We start from the raw sequence: 18,830 nt of genomic DNA, 5'->3' as shown, positions 1-18,830 counted from the left end.
ATAAACCACTTCTTAGACTCACTTTTATCAGGCAGTTTTCTAGTACTATAAGTACTATATAAATAAAGTTATTATTATTATTATAAATGTAAATAGGGCGTCTTTAGATAAAGTATTAACAAGAGATAAAAAAAGCTTGCATCTTGCATGTTTCTTGTTCTTGTTGCTGTTGCATCTTCAAGCCTCCTTCTTGACCCGTAACAAACTGGAAGTTGTCCAGTCTGTCTTGCATTGTGGCTAAAATCTATTTTTTAATAATTTGTTACAAAAGTTTTCATCACAAGTGAGGTGAGAGCCACAGATACTGGACTGGACCAACAATAGATTCCTTCCATAGTCTAGATACTTCATACGATACCAAAGACTGAAAAATATATGAAAAACTGGACAATTTTCAGGAGTTTACACCAATAAAACGTCTCCTTAATAAGACTGAAAGATTTCTGCTCTGTAGCTTTATCAGCTTTTTTTAAACAGACTTCCAACAACTCACAGACTTCATGATTAAAATGCTGGATTATGGGACAAATATTTAAAAAGAAAACAGTGAAAGTCTTGCAGAACAGAAACCAGAAAGATAAATTCTTGTCTCAGATGATTTTATGGATTTTAATGAATCAAGTCTGTATATAACAACAATTAGTGACATAATATAGGCTTCAGTTTGATTATAAAATATAATATTACTGTTTCATTTGTACATTTAACTGATATTAAACAGTTGTAACACCTGTAACCAGCCAGAGATAAAATCAGGTTAAAGTCAATGTCTTCAACATATTAAAGGACTTTTATATTTTTCCTTTGGTCTTCGTCAGTCAGGCTTCAAGATTCCCCAGTTCCAGTTTCACCTCGTCTGAACTGTAATAAAAATTTAAAAAAGACTCATGTAAACAGCATCTACATGAGTTAACCTCTGATTAAAAGCTTATGTGATCAATATGCAGCTCTTACCGCGTTCTTCAGCAGGTTTCCGGATTTGGTGAAGATGTTTGGTTTCCTCGAGGCCGGTTTGGCGGCGTCCGTGTTGCTCTGTGGGGTCGTCTGAGGCTGAGAGACGCTGGACGAGGGTTGTGACGGTGAATAGGACTGAGGTTTTAGGTAACTTTGGGTTGGGTTTGGTGTGAAAGGCTGAGATGGGACGTAAGGATGGGAAGAGGTGTAGGATTGAGAAGGTGTGTAGGATTGAGGAGGCGTGTAGGTCTGAGGTGGCGTGTAGGTCTGAGCAGGCGTGTAGGATTGAACAGGCGTGTAGCTTTGCGTCTGTGAGAAGGTGTTTGTCGGTGTGTAAGACTGAGGCAGTGAGAACTGAGATTGTGTCTGAGCAGGAGCGAACGGATTGGTTTGTGTGTTGACGTAAGGCTGCGTGTGTTGGAAGGACGGAGGTAAGGGCGCGGGGTCCAGTAGAGTAGGCGGCGGCGGAGGCGGGAAGCTATCGGCTTCGTCCGATGCGTCGTCGGCGTTCCCAGAGGCGCTGAGATCGTAGTGCTTCTTCCTCAGCTCCCCCAGACGGACTCGCTCCTGCTCCAGCTGGCTCTCCAGCTGCAGAACCTTCACCTGTGAGGATCAGGGAGCAAAACATCACATCAGGGGTGTGCAGACTATTAAAAATCATTTTTTGTACCATAATTCTCTCTAAAATCTCTCTAAACTGTGTCCTCTGAATGTCCAGCAACCATAATGAAATAAAAGTTAACAAAAATGTAAATATGTAAATTGAAATTTTGTTCATGATGCAAAATGTACACAAATATAAAACAGCACACAGGAAGAAACTTTACAAGCAGCAGTGAGTAGAAAGACTTTTTAGCCCTGAGTTTCGCCTCTCAGGTTGACTGTTATTAACTACTTTATTGCTGGGGGATCAATAGATAATATATAATACAGGATGATAAATGTTGGGACATGTTAGCCTCACCTGAGCTTCCATCTCCTCTTTTTTCAGCTTGATCAGAGACATGCCAGAGAAGTCCATCACACCTGTGAAGACATCAGAGAGTCAAACATCAGCATGTCAGCGTGTTAAAGTCAGCTCAAAGCTCCACTGTAATAAAATAAAGCCTCACAGAGCTGCTAGCATGGCTGTAGACTAGCTGGTGAACATAGTGGAGCATTTAGCAGCTAAAGAGACAGATATTTCCTTCAGGAGTTGGTGGAGACCAAAAACAGAGCTAAAAGAGTGAATATTGGACTTTTGTCACCAGGTGGACAGAACTATGATCAACTTTATAAACTGATAATAAGTAAATGTGTTTGCAGATTGTTTCTGTTGCTTCCAACTGGCCAAAAATATCAGTTGATGCAGGTTTAACGTTATCAGAGTCATAAAGCGTCTGATGCTATCTCTGATCTCTCACCTTGGTCGGAGATCTGCTGCTGCCCGTGTTTGGTGGAGGTGACGACCACGGCGGCCATGTCATTAACGTGGCGTGACGCCTGCTGCACGGTGAACAGCTTCTTGTTGTTGCGGTCGGCTTTCACCTGAAATCATCGTAAGTTACAGCAGGAGGTTATTTGATGAAGCACATGAGCGGTGGTCACGTTTAACAGTAAAGGATCAGTTCACCCAAATTACAACAAAGCACATTTACTTGCTTACTGTGCTTCTAGAGCTTTATCAATACTTTCTACTGAAGAAATAGTCCCAAAAAACAGGGACAACACTTAAACACCACCAGAGAGGTTCAGTGGAGTGAAAATATGTCTTCTTCTAGATTGGATGTTGAATAAATTCACTACCTTATAAAATATTTGCAAAGACAGCGTTTCATCCAGATAACAGCTTAGACTCTACTGGTGATTAATGGTGATTTGTCGTCACTTTTCCCAACAACAAACAGACAGTTTTCTTTTTTTCTCTGATATTATGACAACATTAAATACGCGGCTTTGCAGTGTGATGTAGCACCACTGCACATTTTCCCTGCAGATTAATAAGTGTAATATTACATTACACTCAAAAAGGTGTAATAATTTCCTCTGATGTTACTTTAGAGACTTGTTATTTCAGGTGAGGCAGAGTGTCTCCACCATGAAAACATTAAAAGATGATTTGTTTACATGTTGCTGCTTTTTAACATCATGTCATGGAACATTGAGGCTGTTTACACCTGGTTTTAAAATGTGTTTCAGTGATCTGAAGACAAGTGAACAGCTGAGACACATCACTGTTCACACCTGTGTCTGTCAGGTGTCTCCATGGTGACCACTTGTGTTCAGATTTCATTACTGCCTACGTCACTTCTGCCAGAAGGTCAAAGGGCGCAGTGCACAGTTATTACATCAGTCTGTTGCCAGATTTGTTTCACACAGGTTAACTAAGACAACAAAAGAACTAATAAACATGTACAGGCTTCCAACTGTTGAGATTAGCAGGATAAAGTCACCAAACAACCACCAAACCACCACGTCCTGCATTGATGACGTATTTTCCTGTTACGTCTGTGTCGGGGATGCATCAGGATGCTTTAGCGTTTACACCACAAAAGATACGTAGTGAAATGTGTCCCAGACAACCTCAGAGAGTGGTTTGAGTGATCGGATCATGATGCGTCTTGGTGGTCGTTGTGATCTCATCACCCAAGATGCATCTGTGTAAACACGAGTCAAACACTATACAAACCAGGAGGATGTTTTGATTTGAGTTTTTATAAATGAAATATTTTTTTAGATACTCCTGACCAAGATAAAAGCACCAACACCTGCAATTTATAATGTTGTAAAGGTTTATGTTGGGTATTTAATCCATCTAATAATAATGCATCATATTTTATAAACTGATGTTTTGTTTTACATATAAAATCTAGATTTGAAAAGTAAAAAGTACAATATTTCCCTCTGAAATGTAGTAAAGTAGAAGATCTCCACATCATGCTTGAGTAAATGTACCGTTACTTCCCCCCACTGGTTGTGTTTGTTGTGTGTCTTCTTCTTCTTGTGTGTCTTGATCTACATGATTTACCTGCTTTCTAAAGGTTTGTACCTTTGAGGCGGCGACCAGCTGTGCGGTGCTGGCAGCGATCTCATGCGAGCAGGCGATGAGCTCCTCGTATGTACCTTGTTCACCAACGACGCGGTCAGCTGACTCTCTGACGGCAAACAGATGAACACACAGACATTAAATAGTGATTCAGATCAAGTATTATATATATATATAACTAACGGTATGTTTTCTGATACTTACAGCAGCTGTGTGGCGCCCCAGCCCACGGCCTTAGACGCAGAGATGAGTCCTTCTGTCCAGCGAGAGTTTTTGGCGTAAAATTCAGTAACAGAAGCGGCTCCCTGTGAGAGGAATAATATAAATGTGTCACTAAACGCAGCATCTTCTGCTCTTTGATGAAGAGTAAACACACTTCACTGAGCTCCCACATGTTCAAATGGACGTTAGCAAGTGGAAAAAGTAAGCAAACGTTTTAATTATCACCACCACAACATATTTATGATAACTAATGTTGCTTTTGATGTAACATATGTGTCATATTGAGATCAAATTTAGCAAAACATTCAACACTCTACTTAGTACAGTTTAGACTCAACAGTGATGAACAGTTTTGTGTGCACCTGTTTTGGGGAAAGTAGATCAGAGACTGTTTTTATAAAGCAGCAAAACTGAAAATTATGTGATTTCTACTCCTAAGTTTTATACAGATAAGTTTATATATAATATTATTGTGTATCAGATTGTTAATTGCTCCTGCAGATATTAAGGATTTCTCTTAAATAAAATGAACTTTTTCAACAATTTTAATCACGTATCTTTTTGCAAAGTAACATATCAGCAGGTAAAATCTAAACATTTCTGAACAAAGTGGCAGATTTGGGTTAAATGTTCTGAACATACATGTGATAAATCATGTGACCACATGTGAGCTGCTCGTACAGGTTGATCTTAAACTTTGCTAAAAAAAACTTTATAAATGTTTCTTTTTCTTCACTCAGCGAGGACTTCTTTATTCCAAACCTGGCTCTTTAGAGCGTTATTACAACATTGACTACACAGACACAAAAAATAGAAGTGAAAACTATGTAAATAACAGAACTATTTCTCTCCTAATATAAGATGTAGTAATTTGAACTCACCCTGCCTCCTTCCACAATGTCTTTTTGTAAATCTGTAGCAGCCATCACCAGCATATGAACAGCCTGGAGAGAAGACAGCGACAATTATATATTATAGATATGCAGTAAAAATGAAACTTGAGTTATCAGAAAATTACTTGAAAGTAAACAAACTTCTCACCTTCATCAGGTCTGAACAGGATCCCAGGATGCTGCGATCAAACAGACGACAGGTGAGAAAGTGAAGAAGAGAAGAAACTTACAGGATGATTCATACGTTCATCTTACCTCTGATTGACCTCCAGCTTAACACCAGTAGTGTCTCTCTTCGCCTGATTCATTATCTCCTGAGAAATGAAGATTGAAACAGAACATTAAAGCACATCGTCATTAGGTGTTTAGATGGCTGATCTGTCGTAACGTCTGCAGCCTTACGTCCATTCGCAGCACAGCCTCTTCTATAGCAGTAGATGTAGCGATCATCTCTTTATCCACCATGTTTCCCAGCTCTTCCTTCAGCACGTCCTGTCCTTTGGGACGTAGCTCCTGAACCACAATCACACAGTGACAGTAAACATCAGGCGGCGTTTTAATAAAACATCCAGAAAGGCTGCAACTGACACATTTTAGAGACGTCTGTGACACTATTGTTGATCTTGGATTATCACCAAAGCATCAAGGTCACTAATGAACTCAGCAATAATGAGAGAATAGTTCTGAATATGGTAAAAACACGAGTCTAGAAGAAGTCTAGCAGAGCTACTCTGATGAAGATGAAGTCAGTCCCACCTGTCCTAAATGGAGGATGCGTTGAACAGTGTAGCGTACGGCGGCGGGATCCGCTCTCTGTAAACTGGCCTGGAGCTTCAAATCCTTCAAGAACTGGAGGCAGTTATTGGCACAATCCCGACAGCTGTCAGTTAAACCTGCAGGACGGACAGTTGACTGTTTGTTCATAGAGTGTTTATTATCTACTGTATGTGTGTCATTAAAAGTCACAGGTGTGTTTCTTACGGTCGGCCTGGTCGGTGGGAGCAGAGTGAGACGTCGCGGCTCCGTTGACGATGGTGTCAGCGGCGAGATGAGAGAACTGCGTGACGGCTCTCAACAAGCCGCTGGCGTCTGGAGAAGGAGAGACGATACGATGCGTACTCACGTCGTATCAGGTAAACACGACACACAAACCTGAACGCACGACGCATCACTTACCGTTCATGTTTCCCAGGTAGACCACGTGGCTCTGCTGCATCTTATCGATCGAACCGAGAGTGATTTCAGCTCGATTCACCAGATAATCTGAGAAACAGAAGAAGAAGAACCAGTTTAGAAAAGCAAAATTACACATGAAGGAAAAATAGATGTAAGGACTAAAGAGGGTTTTATGGCTATTTATTCATTCTATTAAGTTCTATGTATTAGTGCTGAAATAGGTAGAAAATAAATTAAATATAAATTAAGTTTCTCAAATGTGAGGATTTCTTGATTTTCATATAAATGTAAAATCAACATAAATTTTCTACTTGGGATAGTTTATTATATAGTTTATTATATTGTGGAAGTTCACTGGATTATTGATCTGTTTATTGTCATTATCACAATCAGTGTTTTCTATAGATTTTGTGTGTTTTCCAGTACATTTCTTCACAACTTTGTCAGTTTTTTAAAGTTATTGTTGTGTGTTTATGTTGTTTTCTGTTTATTCTGAACCTTATCGGGAGAATTAAACTCTTTGACTTGTATGAAGTGCAGCTGGTTGTTGTGTTGGTGTCGATTGTTCAGGGTGTTGATCATATTCTGTTCTTGTTTGGGATTTGTTGACATTATGTGTATTTAATCTTTAACCTTTTAATAATTTGGAGTATGCATTTGGCATTTTAACTGAATGAGTGTTATTTCCTCTAAATCCACCCAGGTGTTGTTGTTTTTTGCCTTTTTTTTTTTGTTTTCTTTTTAAAAATACTTTATTTTGCTTTTTAAAAATTGAACATTTAAATTTAAAACAATACAGAACGTCTAATAACCAGCTGTGGTAGCAAAGGAAAAAAGACCAAACTACTAAAAACAGGAATGAGTGGTACTGAATTTGACTTATTATATTGTATCACAATAAAACATAATTACATGATAAAATTAGATTTACACAGAGTTGAAAAGGCTGCAATATGTTATAAAAGGTTTCATTCATGTGAAATTAACACCTGCCAAACGCAGGTAGATTTTCCGTTTGGCGAGTAAATCTCAGAAGGCCACACTGGCGGGTAAATGTAATAAAATATCCAGCATGATGGCTCAGAGGAAATGACTCATGTTTGTCCCTGAACAGTGTAGACACACGTGCACCATATGTGTTGTTTATGTGCGTCTAAACTCTTTTGCAGCACTGTTTACCGTACGAGACATCAGCTACTCGACATCTAGCTTCCATTAATTAAACAGCTATTATGTGGCGACATGTACAAGGAGGAAGTACATGTGACACAATAAGGCAATTTATTAATTTGGCTGGTAAAAAATACGCTTGGTTGGTGGATTTTTTCATCTTCTAGTCCCCCTGGCAGGTGAGTCAAAAAGTTAATTTCGGACACATATGGACGGTTGATTGTTTGGTTCCTGGGATGGTTGTTCTTACTTTTATATGCAGGCTTGTTATAATTTATTAAGTGGAATGCGTAACTTAGCTACTAACTTCTGATGGGCATTTTTCACTGTTTTATAGACTGAATGATGAGTTTAAAGCTCCAGTATTGTGTGAATTCAGTGTAATAAATGTGATTTTGGGAGATAAAAGTGTCTCTACCGGGTGAGCTGATGCAGCGGACATGTATGGGGTCGTCCAGTTTTGCCACAGCGTCCAGTATGATGCCCTCAGCCTCCACCACCGCACACTGCAGCAGACAGAACTGCTCCTCCTGCAGCTTCTGGGCCAGTTCACCTTCACGACAGGCCTGTTTCACACACACACATACATCATTAACTAACCACTATAAAACTCACAACAGCCTCACTACGCAGTTCTAAACACAGTAGAGCACCTGCTGCTGTAACTGGGCGTGCAGGTTTCCCAGCTCCATGCTGCTCCTCTGCCTCTCCTGCTCCACGGAGCTCTGCTGGAGCTGAGCTTGTTGTCTGAGGGAGTTCAGCTCGGCCTCCTGCTCCCTTGCTGAGCGCAGCAGCCTCTCCCTCTCCGCCTGCAGCCCTGCGACCGTGCCGCTCAGCTGGGTGCCGCTCTGGGGGGAACGAAACGTGATATGTCAGCGTATTAATAACCAGCGTTTTCTCTCGAGAGGACTTGTGGAAGAATTAATATTCTCACCATTTCTTTGCTTTGCAGGGAGCTGTTTGCACGTGACAGCTCAGCTCGTGTCGAGTCGAGTTCTCGTCTCAGCCTGTCGATCTCTAGTTTCTGCTCTGCGTTGATGGCGAGCTGCAGAAAGACAAGTTTATTGGTATAACAGCCTTCAACAACATTAGAGCTGCAACGATTAGTCGATTAATTGATCTGCAACTATTTTGATAATCGATTAATTGTTTATGTGACTATTTTCTGGGTTCTATAATCTTTTATGACAGCAAACTGAAGATCTTTGGGTTGTGAACTGTTGATTGAGACAAAACTTGTCTAGGACTTGTCTAATTGAGGACATTACCTTGAATTTTGGGAAACAGTGATCAACATTTTCTGACATTTTATAGACTAAACATCTGATCGATTAATCAAGACAATGATGGACAGATAAATCGATAATGAAAATAATCCTTAGTTGCAGCCATAAATTGAAGTAGAGCTGCAATGATTAGTTGATTGACAGAAAATGAATCTGCAACTATTTTGATAATTAATTAATCATTTAAGTCATTTTTCAAGCAAAAAATGTCAACGATTTTCTGGTTCCTGCTTCTAAAATGTCTCAACTCTTCAGTAAATTGAATATATTTTGGTTTCTGACTGTTTGTTTGACAAAACAAGAAACTGATAAAATCACCTTTATAGGAAATTAGAACATTTTCATGAGTATTTTTCACAGTTTTCTGATAATTAATAATCCAAACAATTCAAGAAACAACAATGGAGCAAATAATCACCAGATGAATCAATAATGAAAAATACAAAAGACAGAAAAAAACATTAAGACAAGATATAAAATAAACACAAGATAATATAAAAAGGATTGAGAGGATTTGAGCTAAATTTAAATAGAACATCATAAACAGGAGAATAAAAATCACAGTGCAGCTACAGGAAGTAGTGCTTATTCTAATTTTAAAAAGCCGTGAAAAGAAAAGTTTGAAGCCGTGATTTAAAGCATCTACGAGTTGTAGCCTCAAGTTTTCTTAAAGTTTGTTCCAGATATTTGGTGCAAAAACTAAATACTGCTTCTCCATGTTTAGTTTTAACTCTGAGGACAATAACTAAACTTAAGTAAGACCATCTGAGAAGTCTGGACGGAACAGGAAGCACACCTGCAGTCTGCACGTTGACGAGTGTTAGATGATTTAAGACCTTCGTTACAGCCCTCATAGAGGCTCTAAAAAGTCTCTCTGTCATCAGTTGTTACCTGCTGCTGCAGCTGAGCCCTGAGAGCCTCCAGCTCTCTGTTGAGCCGGTCTCTCTCCAGGTCCAGACAGCTCTGCTGCTGCTGACTCTGTTGTCTCAGCGAGAAAAGCTCTGCGTCCTTTTCTCTGGCAGAGCGCAGCAGCACGTCGCGCTCCGCCTGCAGAGCTGCCAGGCTGCTGCTCGCCTGGGATCCCTCCTGAAGAATATTAAAAGAAGATAGGTGAGTGAAAGTAAAGATTTTTAAATAAGATGAGTCATTAAATAAAGCTGAAAGCAGCAGCTCTGTGGGCCAAGGAGTATGTTGGTCTTATTCGAATTCAATAGTGAAATTTTGGTACTTTGATTCAGTTTTCTGATACATTTCAGCTGATATCAAAAAAATGTTTAATACCAAGCTGTTATAGTAAAGATCTCAAGTCTCAAAAGTCTCAAAACTGGCTGAAACTGTCCAGAACTGAAGGGTTAAAACATGAAAATGCCAAAAAGTGATTTAAACTTTGGTCTGACGGTGGCACTAGGGGTTTGTTGTAAGTGTGAAATCAGGCGTGCTTCGTTCAGTCTCACCATCTCCTTATTGTCGAGGGTGCTGCGAAGGATAGACAGCTCTGCTCTTTGCTCCAGTAGTTCTTTATTCAGGCGGTCGACCTCCTGCTGCTGATGATTCATCTGATCGAGAGGAGAGACGAGACAGCCGGTGATTATTTATCACAGTCGTGCTCTGATCGACAGGAAACCACAGTTTCTCTGGTTGAAAGAGGTCAGAGGTTAAAGCGATCTCACCATGTTTCCCCTCTCCTGTCGGAGGTTTTCCAGCTCGTTTTCAAGCTGCTGTTTGATTCTACGCATATCGTCCTGGTCTTGTTTTGTAATGTTCAGCAACTTCACCGTGTCTGCGTTCTGCACAAACAACAATAAATAAACATTTCATGGTAACTCACTTTAAGGAATCGTTTGATTAAATATGAATCTACAGCCAGCAGCCAGTTAGCTTAGCTTAGCATTAAGACTGGAAACAGGAGGAAACAGCTAGCCTTGTTCTGTCTAAACGTGATAAAAATCTGCCTACCAGCACCTCTAAATCTCACTAATAAACACTGTTTGTTTTGTTTGATACATACAAAAAACTAAAGTGTGCAAACGACAGTTCTCCTCGCCGAGAAATAGTCACATTACTCCCACAAAACTACAACTTATTGATTTACACTTTGGTCTTTTTACAGATTAAACAGATGAAATATAACGTGTTAATTAGTGAGCTTTAGAGGTTCTGGTAGGTGGATTTCGTTACTTTTAGACTGAGTCAGTCTAGCTGTTTCCATGCTAAGCTAAGCTAACCAGGAGGAAACAGTTAGCCTGGCTCAGTCCAAAGGTAACAAAATCCACCTATCAGAATCTCTAAAGCTCACTAATTAACATGTTATATCTTGTTTGTTTAATTTCTACAAAGCACTAAATGTGAAGACAATAAGTTGTGGTTTTCAGGAGGGGTTATGTGCTGGTGTATTTCTTAGCTGAGTGCAGTGACTTGCTGGAGTTTCCATGAGTTGTCTGGCATCTTTGAAAGGAGACAACAGTTTCCTCCTTATTACAGTCTGTAAGCTACGTTAAGCTAACTAGCTGCTGTTGTACAGATATTAGACTTCTCATAACTCTCAGCAGGAAAGCTAAAAAAGCGTATTTACTCTCCAAAAAAGTTTAAAAACAACAAGTTGTAGTTTTATTTCTTGGCCGGGAGCAGTGACTTCCTGGAGTTTGTGCTGGTTACTTTTTGTTTTTACACTTAATTTCTTGTGACAAATAAACATATGAGATATAACATGTTCATTAGTGAGCTTTAGAGGTCTCCTCCTGTTTCTGGTCTTTATGCTAAGCTAAACTAACCACCTGCTGGCTCCGGCTTCATATTTAAACATGAAGATAATATCAATCTTCTCATCTAAATCTCAGCAGGAAAGCCAAGAAGTATGTAAAATATCAAAATATCAAACATTTCCTTTAAAGGTGTAAAAGAACCAACAATGTCGGGGCGGTTTACCTTCTTCATGAGGTCAGCATGACCGGTAACGAGCTCCGCGTGTCTTTCTTTGAGTTGAGAAAAACGAATCTCTGCGGCCTGAGCTCTACCTGTGCACATATGGATGGGATACAGATTCAGCCTCAGTAATGTTCAGCTACAACTGAATAGCTCTTTTCATCTACTGTACGGTATACTCACTATCTGCTTCCTTGAATCCAATCTGTGCCCCGACGTTGGCGACATTGGCGCAGCGTAACGCCTCCACTTCCATCCGCAGGTGTTCATTTTCCACCATGGCAATCTGTTTGTGGGTACGCTGATCCTCGACTTCAGCTTCCAGACGGTTCACTTGAGATTTTAACTCAGTTACACACCTCTGAGCCTGAGGAAAGGAACAACAAAAAAAACAATGGACAGTTTTTTAAAAGAAAGGGTCACACTTGATGCAACAGAACCAGAGATATCGTCTTTTTTTATCCATGCATTCCTTGAACCTACATTACCCACAATCCATTTGACTCAATTCAGTCGACTGTACAAATTCAGGTGTGTTATGCTAGTAGTGGCTAATATATCCCGGAGCTGTTAGCCTCCAGCTAGTCTACAAAAGACTTAATACAACTTTTTTTTAACCATATGCAGTGATACTCCTCAACACCTGCAAAAACACTTTGATGTGCAAAATTGGTGGAGTTCCCCTTTAAAGGATGAGTTCACAATTTTTCAAGTCTGTCTTCAAACAACAGTCAGGTGCCCAAATTTTCTTCTCACTTCAAAATTTATAATTTATCTGAAGCTTATATGAGGCATTTTAATTGTTCTAAAAGAGAATGCCTTGGAGTTTTCTTGTATTTTTGTGTCTACATTTATCCCTATCCAAAGAGCGCCTCAAACAAACTCATTTTTGAGTCCAGGAAACGCTCCTACCCAAACATTTTTTGATGTGAAGCTTATATGAGGCTTCAGCAGTCTGAGTTAGTCATATCAAGTGGATATCTGACACATTTACAGTCTTTTTAGTATCAAATTCCCTCTTTGTGTTTCCTTGGACAGTGTTTCCCTGTTGAGCTGCAGGTGGAAATATAGTAACAAAAAGAGGAACTTTGGCACTAAAAAGACTGTAACGTTGAAAGATATCTACTTGATTTGACTCATTTGGACGCCGAAGCTTCATATTAGCTTCAGATAAACTTAAGTGCATTATGAAGGGATCCTATAATGGTCAGTATGAACAGGAGGAATGATTACAGCAAGAAAAACATGTTTCAATGTTCATTTGGACTCCTGACTGTTGTTTTAAGACAGACTTGTAAAACTGTGAACCTGTCTTTGCAACCCTGAGAAGCAACAGGAAATGGAGAAAGGTCTTTGGTTGGATTTGTTCCCAACACATCACACAGTATTTCTTAGACTAACCACTCCGACACCAGGACGCCCAACTGACCTCACTCTTGATAAGCTGCAGCTCAGGTTTGAGCACCTCCAGCTCCCTCCTCAGAGCCTCAGTCTCTGTTTCCCTCTGCTCCGCTGCAGCATCAGGTGCTCCCATTTGGCTGAGCAGAAAGTACTGCCATGAAAAAACACTGTTAGACATGATACGAGACAGACAAAGAAATGGAAAACAACAATATAATTTATCTTTTGACTCGTGTGTACCTGTGGCATCGGTGGCGCTTCCCTGAACTCCGGTTGCACCTCCACCTCCTCCTCATCGTGACGCTCCTCGTTGGGCATCACCACCACCGGCTTCTTATACTCAGCCAGGGCAGCGGCACGGAGGAAGTTCGGAGGTTCCTGCAGGTTTTTAACAAACAGAAATACATATTAATGGGAAAAAAACACACATGCATGAGCGTACAACACATTTATGGAAACTTGTTACTCACATCTGGGAGATCTGGGATCTGGATGATACTTTTAAAGAACTCCATTTCTCTGGCTCTGTCGAAGAACTGCGTCAGGCTGCAGGAGAAACGACAGTCGTAGCATTTAATGCTAGATACTGAAATTCAATTCAATCCTTGTTAACTTAGCTAAATTAAAAATAAGAACATTTATCACCATTACTTATTTTGCAAACTATTTGTATTTTGTTCTGCTGGAAAAGTAAAAACTGCTCCAACTTTTTATTTATTTCTTTATCATATATCTAATATATTTTATATCCTATATTTTCTTCCCCTAAATAAGTTGTCATTGGAAAGTTGATTTTTGGTCTCCTTTTAACTTGTATTTAGAAAATGCAGAATGCAAAAAAGAGTAGATGTTTTGTTATAAAACATATTGTTTAATGGATTTTTTGTAAAGACTTAATTTTAATTATTATACTGAAGTAATGTTCTTTTGTTTGTTGTTTGTTTGTGGCACAGGGGGATAAAAAATAGATCATAAAAAAAGGAAATATAGTTATCATTGACAGAACTAAAGAGAGTTAAAATAATAATGATAATGATAATAATGTAATTTAAACTTTATTTGTACTTTACATGAAATTGAAAAACATTTACACAAATTAAAAGGTTGCAAACAAACACTAAAATACAAAAAAAGGAGTTTAAAATAAAACATGTGAGGATATAACAGTGTATGTTTGCATCAGAATAATTATAACCTACCTTGTAAACAGGTCACGGAAACGTTCTCTATGTCCGAGAAGAACATCTGGAGCGATGCCTGTAAAGCAGAGGAAACGGTGGATTTAAGGCTTGAAAACTAACACAATCATGTTTTTTTATCCAATCAAATCGATGTTTCTGTGACTCACGGCTGTGAAGTTTGAACATCAGGCGGACAGAGAAGTGGTAGAGGAAGCTGCAGTCCAGTAGGAGCGGGATCAGAGGCGTCAGCCTGCACTGTCCGGCTGGAGTCGTAGATTTGGCTGCGTTGGCATCCAGCTGACGCAGAACTTTAGGGAAGAAAAACAAAACATCAAAGCTAAAATAAACATGCTATTCTATATGTTTACTTATTGTCAACAAATCCCATGAAATCCTGGTAGTAACAAGTGTTGTGTGTGTTTCCAAAGCCTGATATTTGCCACAGAGCTCTGTTAGTGTCCAGAAACACATCAATGAGCCACATCGTTACACTGTTATTATTATCATTATTATTATTATTGTTAATAATCTCATTATTATCATTATTATTATTATTATTACCATGAACGTGGACATGGTTGTTTATTTTGGCTGAATACAGAACTTGACATATAGGAGGAAACCTAACAGGAAGTAAATATTCCTACATTTGTTTCATTAAAATGTGCTGCACTCCATTGATGTTGTATTTATTGATACATTGTGCCCTTAATTTTTTAAATTTTGTCTCCACAGTTTATTGTTTTTTCTTATTTTACTTGTAGCTAATCCTATTTGCCCAGATTTATTTTGTTGATTTACTGTAATATGTGGTCTTGTGTTTCATTATGGTTTGTATATATTGTGAAGATCCTAATTACAAATCCATCGTACGTTATACAACATCCTGCTGCCAGAAAAACTCACTAGAGAACCAAACGTGGATTCATCCGCTGCTGAAAATAGTCCCCAACAAATTAACTATTTCCTCCTGTTTTAGTAACATTTGCTAAAAACTACAGTGACCAGCTGTTTTAAGAAGTTACTGAGGCTTTTTCAAAGATTAAATTATATATTTGACACCCATTTTCAAACATTTATGTTTTTAGTAGGAACTAATGGGCTCAGAGCTGGCTGAGATGGTTCCGTTGTGAATGAACAAAAGGGTCATTCTGCCATTGCCTTTTCCATCTCCAGGTCATTACATGTATAAATATGCATGAAAAGTATCTGTATAATACATTATATTATCAAGCAAAGTGTCCTGCACATTGTCCTAATTGCAAATTGAAGATACATCAATAATAAAAACTACCTAGAACACTGAAAAAATAGGATTTTAGCCTGTTCCCACTCTCTAACACTACACTTCATCATGAAATATAATGATTAGAATCCTTAAGAAATCTTATTTTTTACATTATTTTGTGACTCTATTTCTCATTTAGACATAAAATACATTTTCTCATCAGAAAATTCACAATATGTTAGTTAAAATACATATTTTAGTCATGTAACCAGGTTTTCACTCACTCCTGTTACCTTGACACATTCCCCCCTCTAAAAAACTCCACAAGTCACATGATCGATAAGAAGTAGCATCATTTGAGTCTCCTGAAGACCACGGAAAGACCAAAAGTAAGTTCTCTCACTCTATTTTCTGTATTTTTGATCATATTGTAAGTGTGACTGAGAACATCAATCTCAATGTTCAGTCCTGTTACCTAAATTATTTCTCAATGTTTTTATGTTGTTTTTTTTTAAAGATAGTTTTGGTGAACCACTTGAAGGTGTTAAGGGTCCTCATGCAATTAGCATTGATGCTATATGGCTACATTTCATGCATTTGCTAATGCTATGCTAAAACCTCAGTCCTGTTACTTTCAGTCCTGTTACTCATATGAGGTATTTGTCATTCAGAAACCTTGTAAAGAATAAATAAAAGGGCCTGAGATTGACCATTAAACATTTTGAATAGTTAAACGTGTGTGTTATTAGATAAAGTGCTGAAAAAAGAATAAATGATAGAAAGCAAAGTTTAATTTTGAAAAGTTACAACATGCAAACGACACCGATTCGACCGATTCGACTCCAAAACAAACCTGTTTCAGCCATCTTCAGTCCAGCATCCATGTAATCCAACAGTTCCTGTGTCATATCCAACCTGCAATATATATTAAAAACAATGTTTATACGCCACATATTTAATAAGAAACACTGTATTCAAGTTTTGAGCACATAGTTGTGGGTCGAGAGCGGAAAACGTACACTTTGTTCATGTCACTTCCTGCTTCCTTCTCTAAAGTCTCATCTGTGGCCTCCAGATTGCCTGGAATCACCTTGTGCTGTGGAGGAGAGTTGTTTGTTTTTGTGATCAAATGATGGTTTTATCATTTTGAGTTTGTCACATATTATCATAAAAACCATACAACAAACAGAAATGTATTACCTTTTTATGAAACTCCATTTTGAGGCAGAGGAATTTGGCAGATAAAGCGACGATGTGACCGTATCGATCATGCAAGTTTCCCTGGAAAGAAACAACAGCAGCATCAGTAAACACTCAACACACTCTTCAGACTACTAAAAACACCAAACTGAGGACAATCTTCAAACTGAAGTATTGTTTGAACTCTCTCATGTGAAAATAAGTTGTTTTCAAGTTTTATGGTGGCAGCTACTCACCCAGAGGACGCCCATATCTTTCACATTGCGGCAGTATCTGTGACTATCGTTAACAGACTGAAAGTCAAAGATAGAAAGAGGAGATTAAACATCACCGACATGGAAGTATGAGCAAGAAGATAAACTGAGGAAATGTAGAAACTGAGCTTACATTTTTGTGTCCGTCCCTGAGAACTTTGTGCAGCAGGTAGCAGAACTTCCAGCTGATCATGGAGTTGCTGGACAGCGGCAGGTTCAGGGTGTAGGACCAGAAGGTGGTAGCTCCACCTTCCTTAAATGTTCCCATGATGATATCTTCACTGCTGTCAAGGAAAACCTTAAATACTAAAGCACAGGCTCAACTGTGATAGAAGAAGTATTCAGATTCTTTACTAAAGTAAAAGTACTAATACAGCAATGTATAAATACTCCATTACAAGTAAAAGTCCTGCATTAAAAATCCTACTACGGTAAAAGTACATAAGTATTATGAGCTTGATGTAGTTAAAGTATTGCAGTAAAAGTACATAAGTATTATGAGCTTGATGTAGTTAAAGTATTGCAGTAAAAGTACATAAGTATTATGAGCTTGATGTAGTTAAAGTATTGCAGTAAAAGTAGTGGTTTGGTCCCTCTGATATATTATTATATATGACATCATTAGATTATTAATAGTGAAGCATCAGTGTTAGAGCAGCATGTTACTGTTGTAGCTGCTGGAGGTGGAGCTAGTTTACACTACTTTATATACAGTTAGCTAGTTTAGTCCAGTGGTTCCCAACCTAGGGGTCGGGCCCCTCCAAAGGGTCATCAGATAAATCTGAGGGGTCGTGAGATGATTAATGGGAGAGGAAAGAAGAAAAAACAAAGTTCTGATACACAAATCTGTTTTCAGTTTTTGGACTTTTTCTCTAATCTTTGATTTTTGGTGAAATATTGGATCATTTGAACATTTATTGAAATTAAAGCATGTGAGAAGTTTAGAGGGAAAAATCACTATTTGGTGGAGCTGTTAACAACTCATAGACATGTGAAATGTGACCCCGACTACACACTGCTTTTTGTAAGACGTCAAAAGCCAAAAAGGTTGGAAACCACTGGTTTCATCTTTAACAATGTGTTGTATTTTAAAAGCTTGTTATATTATCCATTGTGTCAAATCTTCATCTGAAAAGTAACTAAAGCTGTCAAATAAATGTAGTGGAGTAGAAAGTACAATATTTCCCTCTGAAATGTAGTGGAGTGGAAGCATAAAGTAGCAGAAATACTCAAGTAAAGTACAAGTACCTCAAAAGTACAGTACTTGATTAAATGTACTTAGTTACTTTCAACCACTGTTTGTCATATTTGTGTTTTAACAAGTTCACCACATTTTCAAAAGTATTTTTTTCACTTTTTAAGTTGCTGTAAAACTTGCTGTTAAATATAAAAAGGATACTGCGCACATATTTCTCTTTGGGAGGTGTTTCACCTGAGGTGAGAGTTTTGCTGATGCTGTGGAGCTGAAAGAAAAATAAGAAAAAAACCAAAACAATCAGGACTCAACTTCCCTACAAATCAACATCAGGCGGAAATAGATTTGACTTCCAGATAAAAAGAGAAAGACTAAAGCTTTTCCTCAAGACAACTTAAAGGAAGTGAAAATATGTTTCCACTTTTATTCAGAATGTTATTTTTGTTGGTTTTAACTTCACATATTTCTGGTAGAGAAAACAAACTGACGAATCTGACAAACTGAATCGGGACAAACTCAATATCTTCAATTTATTTTTGCCTTAATAAAAACTAAATGACTCACCTGTTGTTTACCAAACTGCTCCTTCTCCGCAGCCAAAGCTTTTTCCGTCTTATTGTCACTTTTATTCTTGGTTTTGCTCATGTTGTTACTTCACTCCACACCAACTACAAGTCAGACAAGTATGAATCCACCGTGGTGTGACTGCAGGTTTCAGTCAGA

At 38.5% G+C, this 18,830-nt stretch overlaps 1 protein-coding gene across 1 annotated transcript; it reads right to left on the bottom strand.

The window, feature by feature from the left end:
* Positions 1-595: 595 nt before the first annotated feature.
* On the bottom strand, positions 596-18,816 carry LOC121885371 (huntingtin-interacting protein 1-related protein-like). Its single transcript, XM_042394762.1, has 33 exons — positions 18,672-18,816; positions 18,312-18,375; positions 17,046-17,188; positions 16,895-16,951; positions 16,659-16,739; positions 16,478-16,554; positions 16,312-16,373; positions 14,398-14,538; positions 14,249-14,306; positions 13,520-13,595; positions 13,290-13,427; positions 13,078-13,200; positions 11,832-12,015; positions 11,652-11,740; positions 10,397-10,513; positions 10,181-10,282; positions 9,618-9,812; positions 8,375-8,485; positions 8,094-8,288; positions 7,859-8,006; positions 6,271-6,357; positions 6,076-6,183; positions 5,851-5,987; positions 5,497-5,607; positions 5,350-5,408; positions 5,243-5,273; positions 5,083-5,145; positions 4,184-4,284; positions 3,983-4,088; positions 2,358-2,481; positions 1,919-1,980; positions 955-1,557; positions 596-861 (listed from the first exon to the last, which is right to left on the bottom strand). The coding sequence occupies exons 1-33, from the start codon at positions 18,750-18,752 to the stop codon at positions 826-828; spliced, it is 3,870 nt and encodes a 1,289-aa protein (XP_042250696.1). The 5' UTR covers positions 18,753-18,816; the 3' UTR covers positions 596-825.
* Between the last annotated feature and the right edge of the window lie 14 nt (positions 18,817-18,830).

This window comes from Thunnus maccoyii, chromosome 19 (genome assembly GCF_910596095.1).
Source record: "Thunnus maccoyii chromosome 19, fThuMac1.1, whole genome shotgun sequence".
NCBI classification, from domain to species: domain Eukaryota; kingdom Metazoa; phylum Chordata; class Actinopteri; order Scombriformes; family Scombridae; genus Thunnus; species Thunnus maccoyii.
Note: the sequence above shows the minus strand (reverse complement) of the source record. Positions and strands in the feature narration are given on the sequence as shown.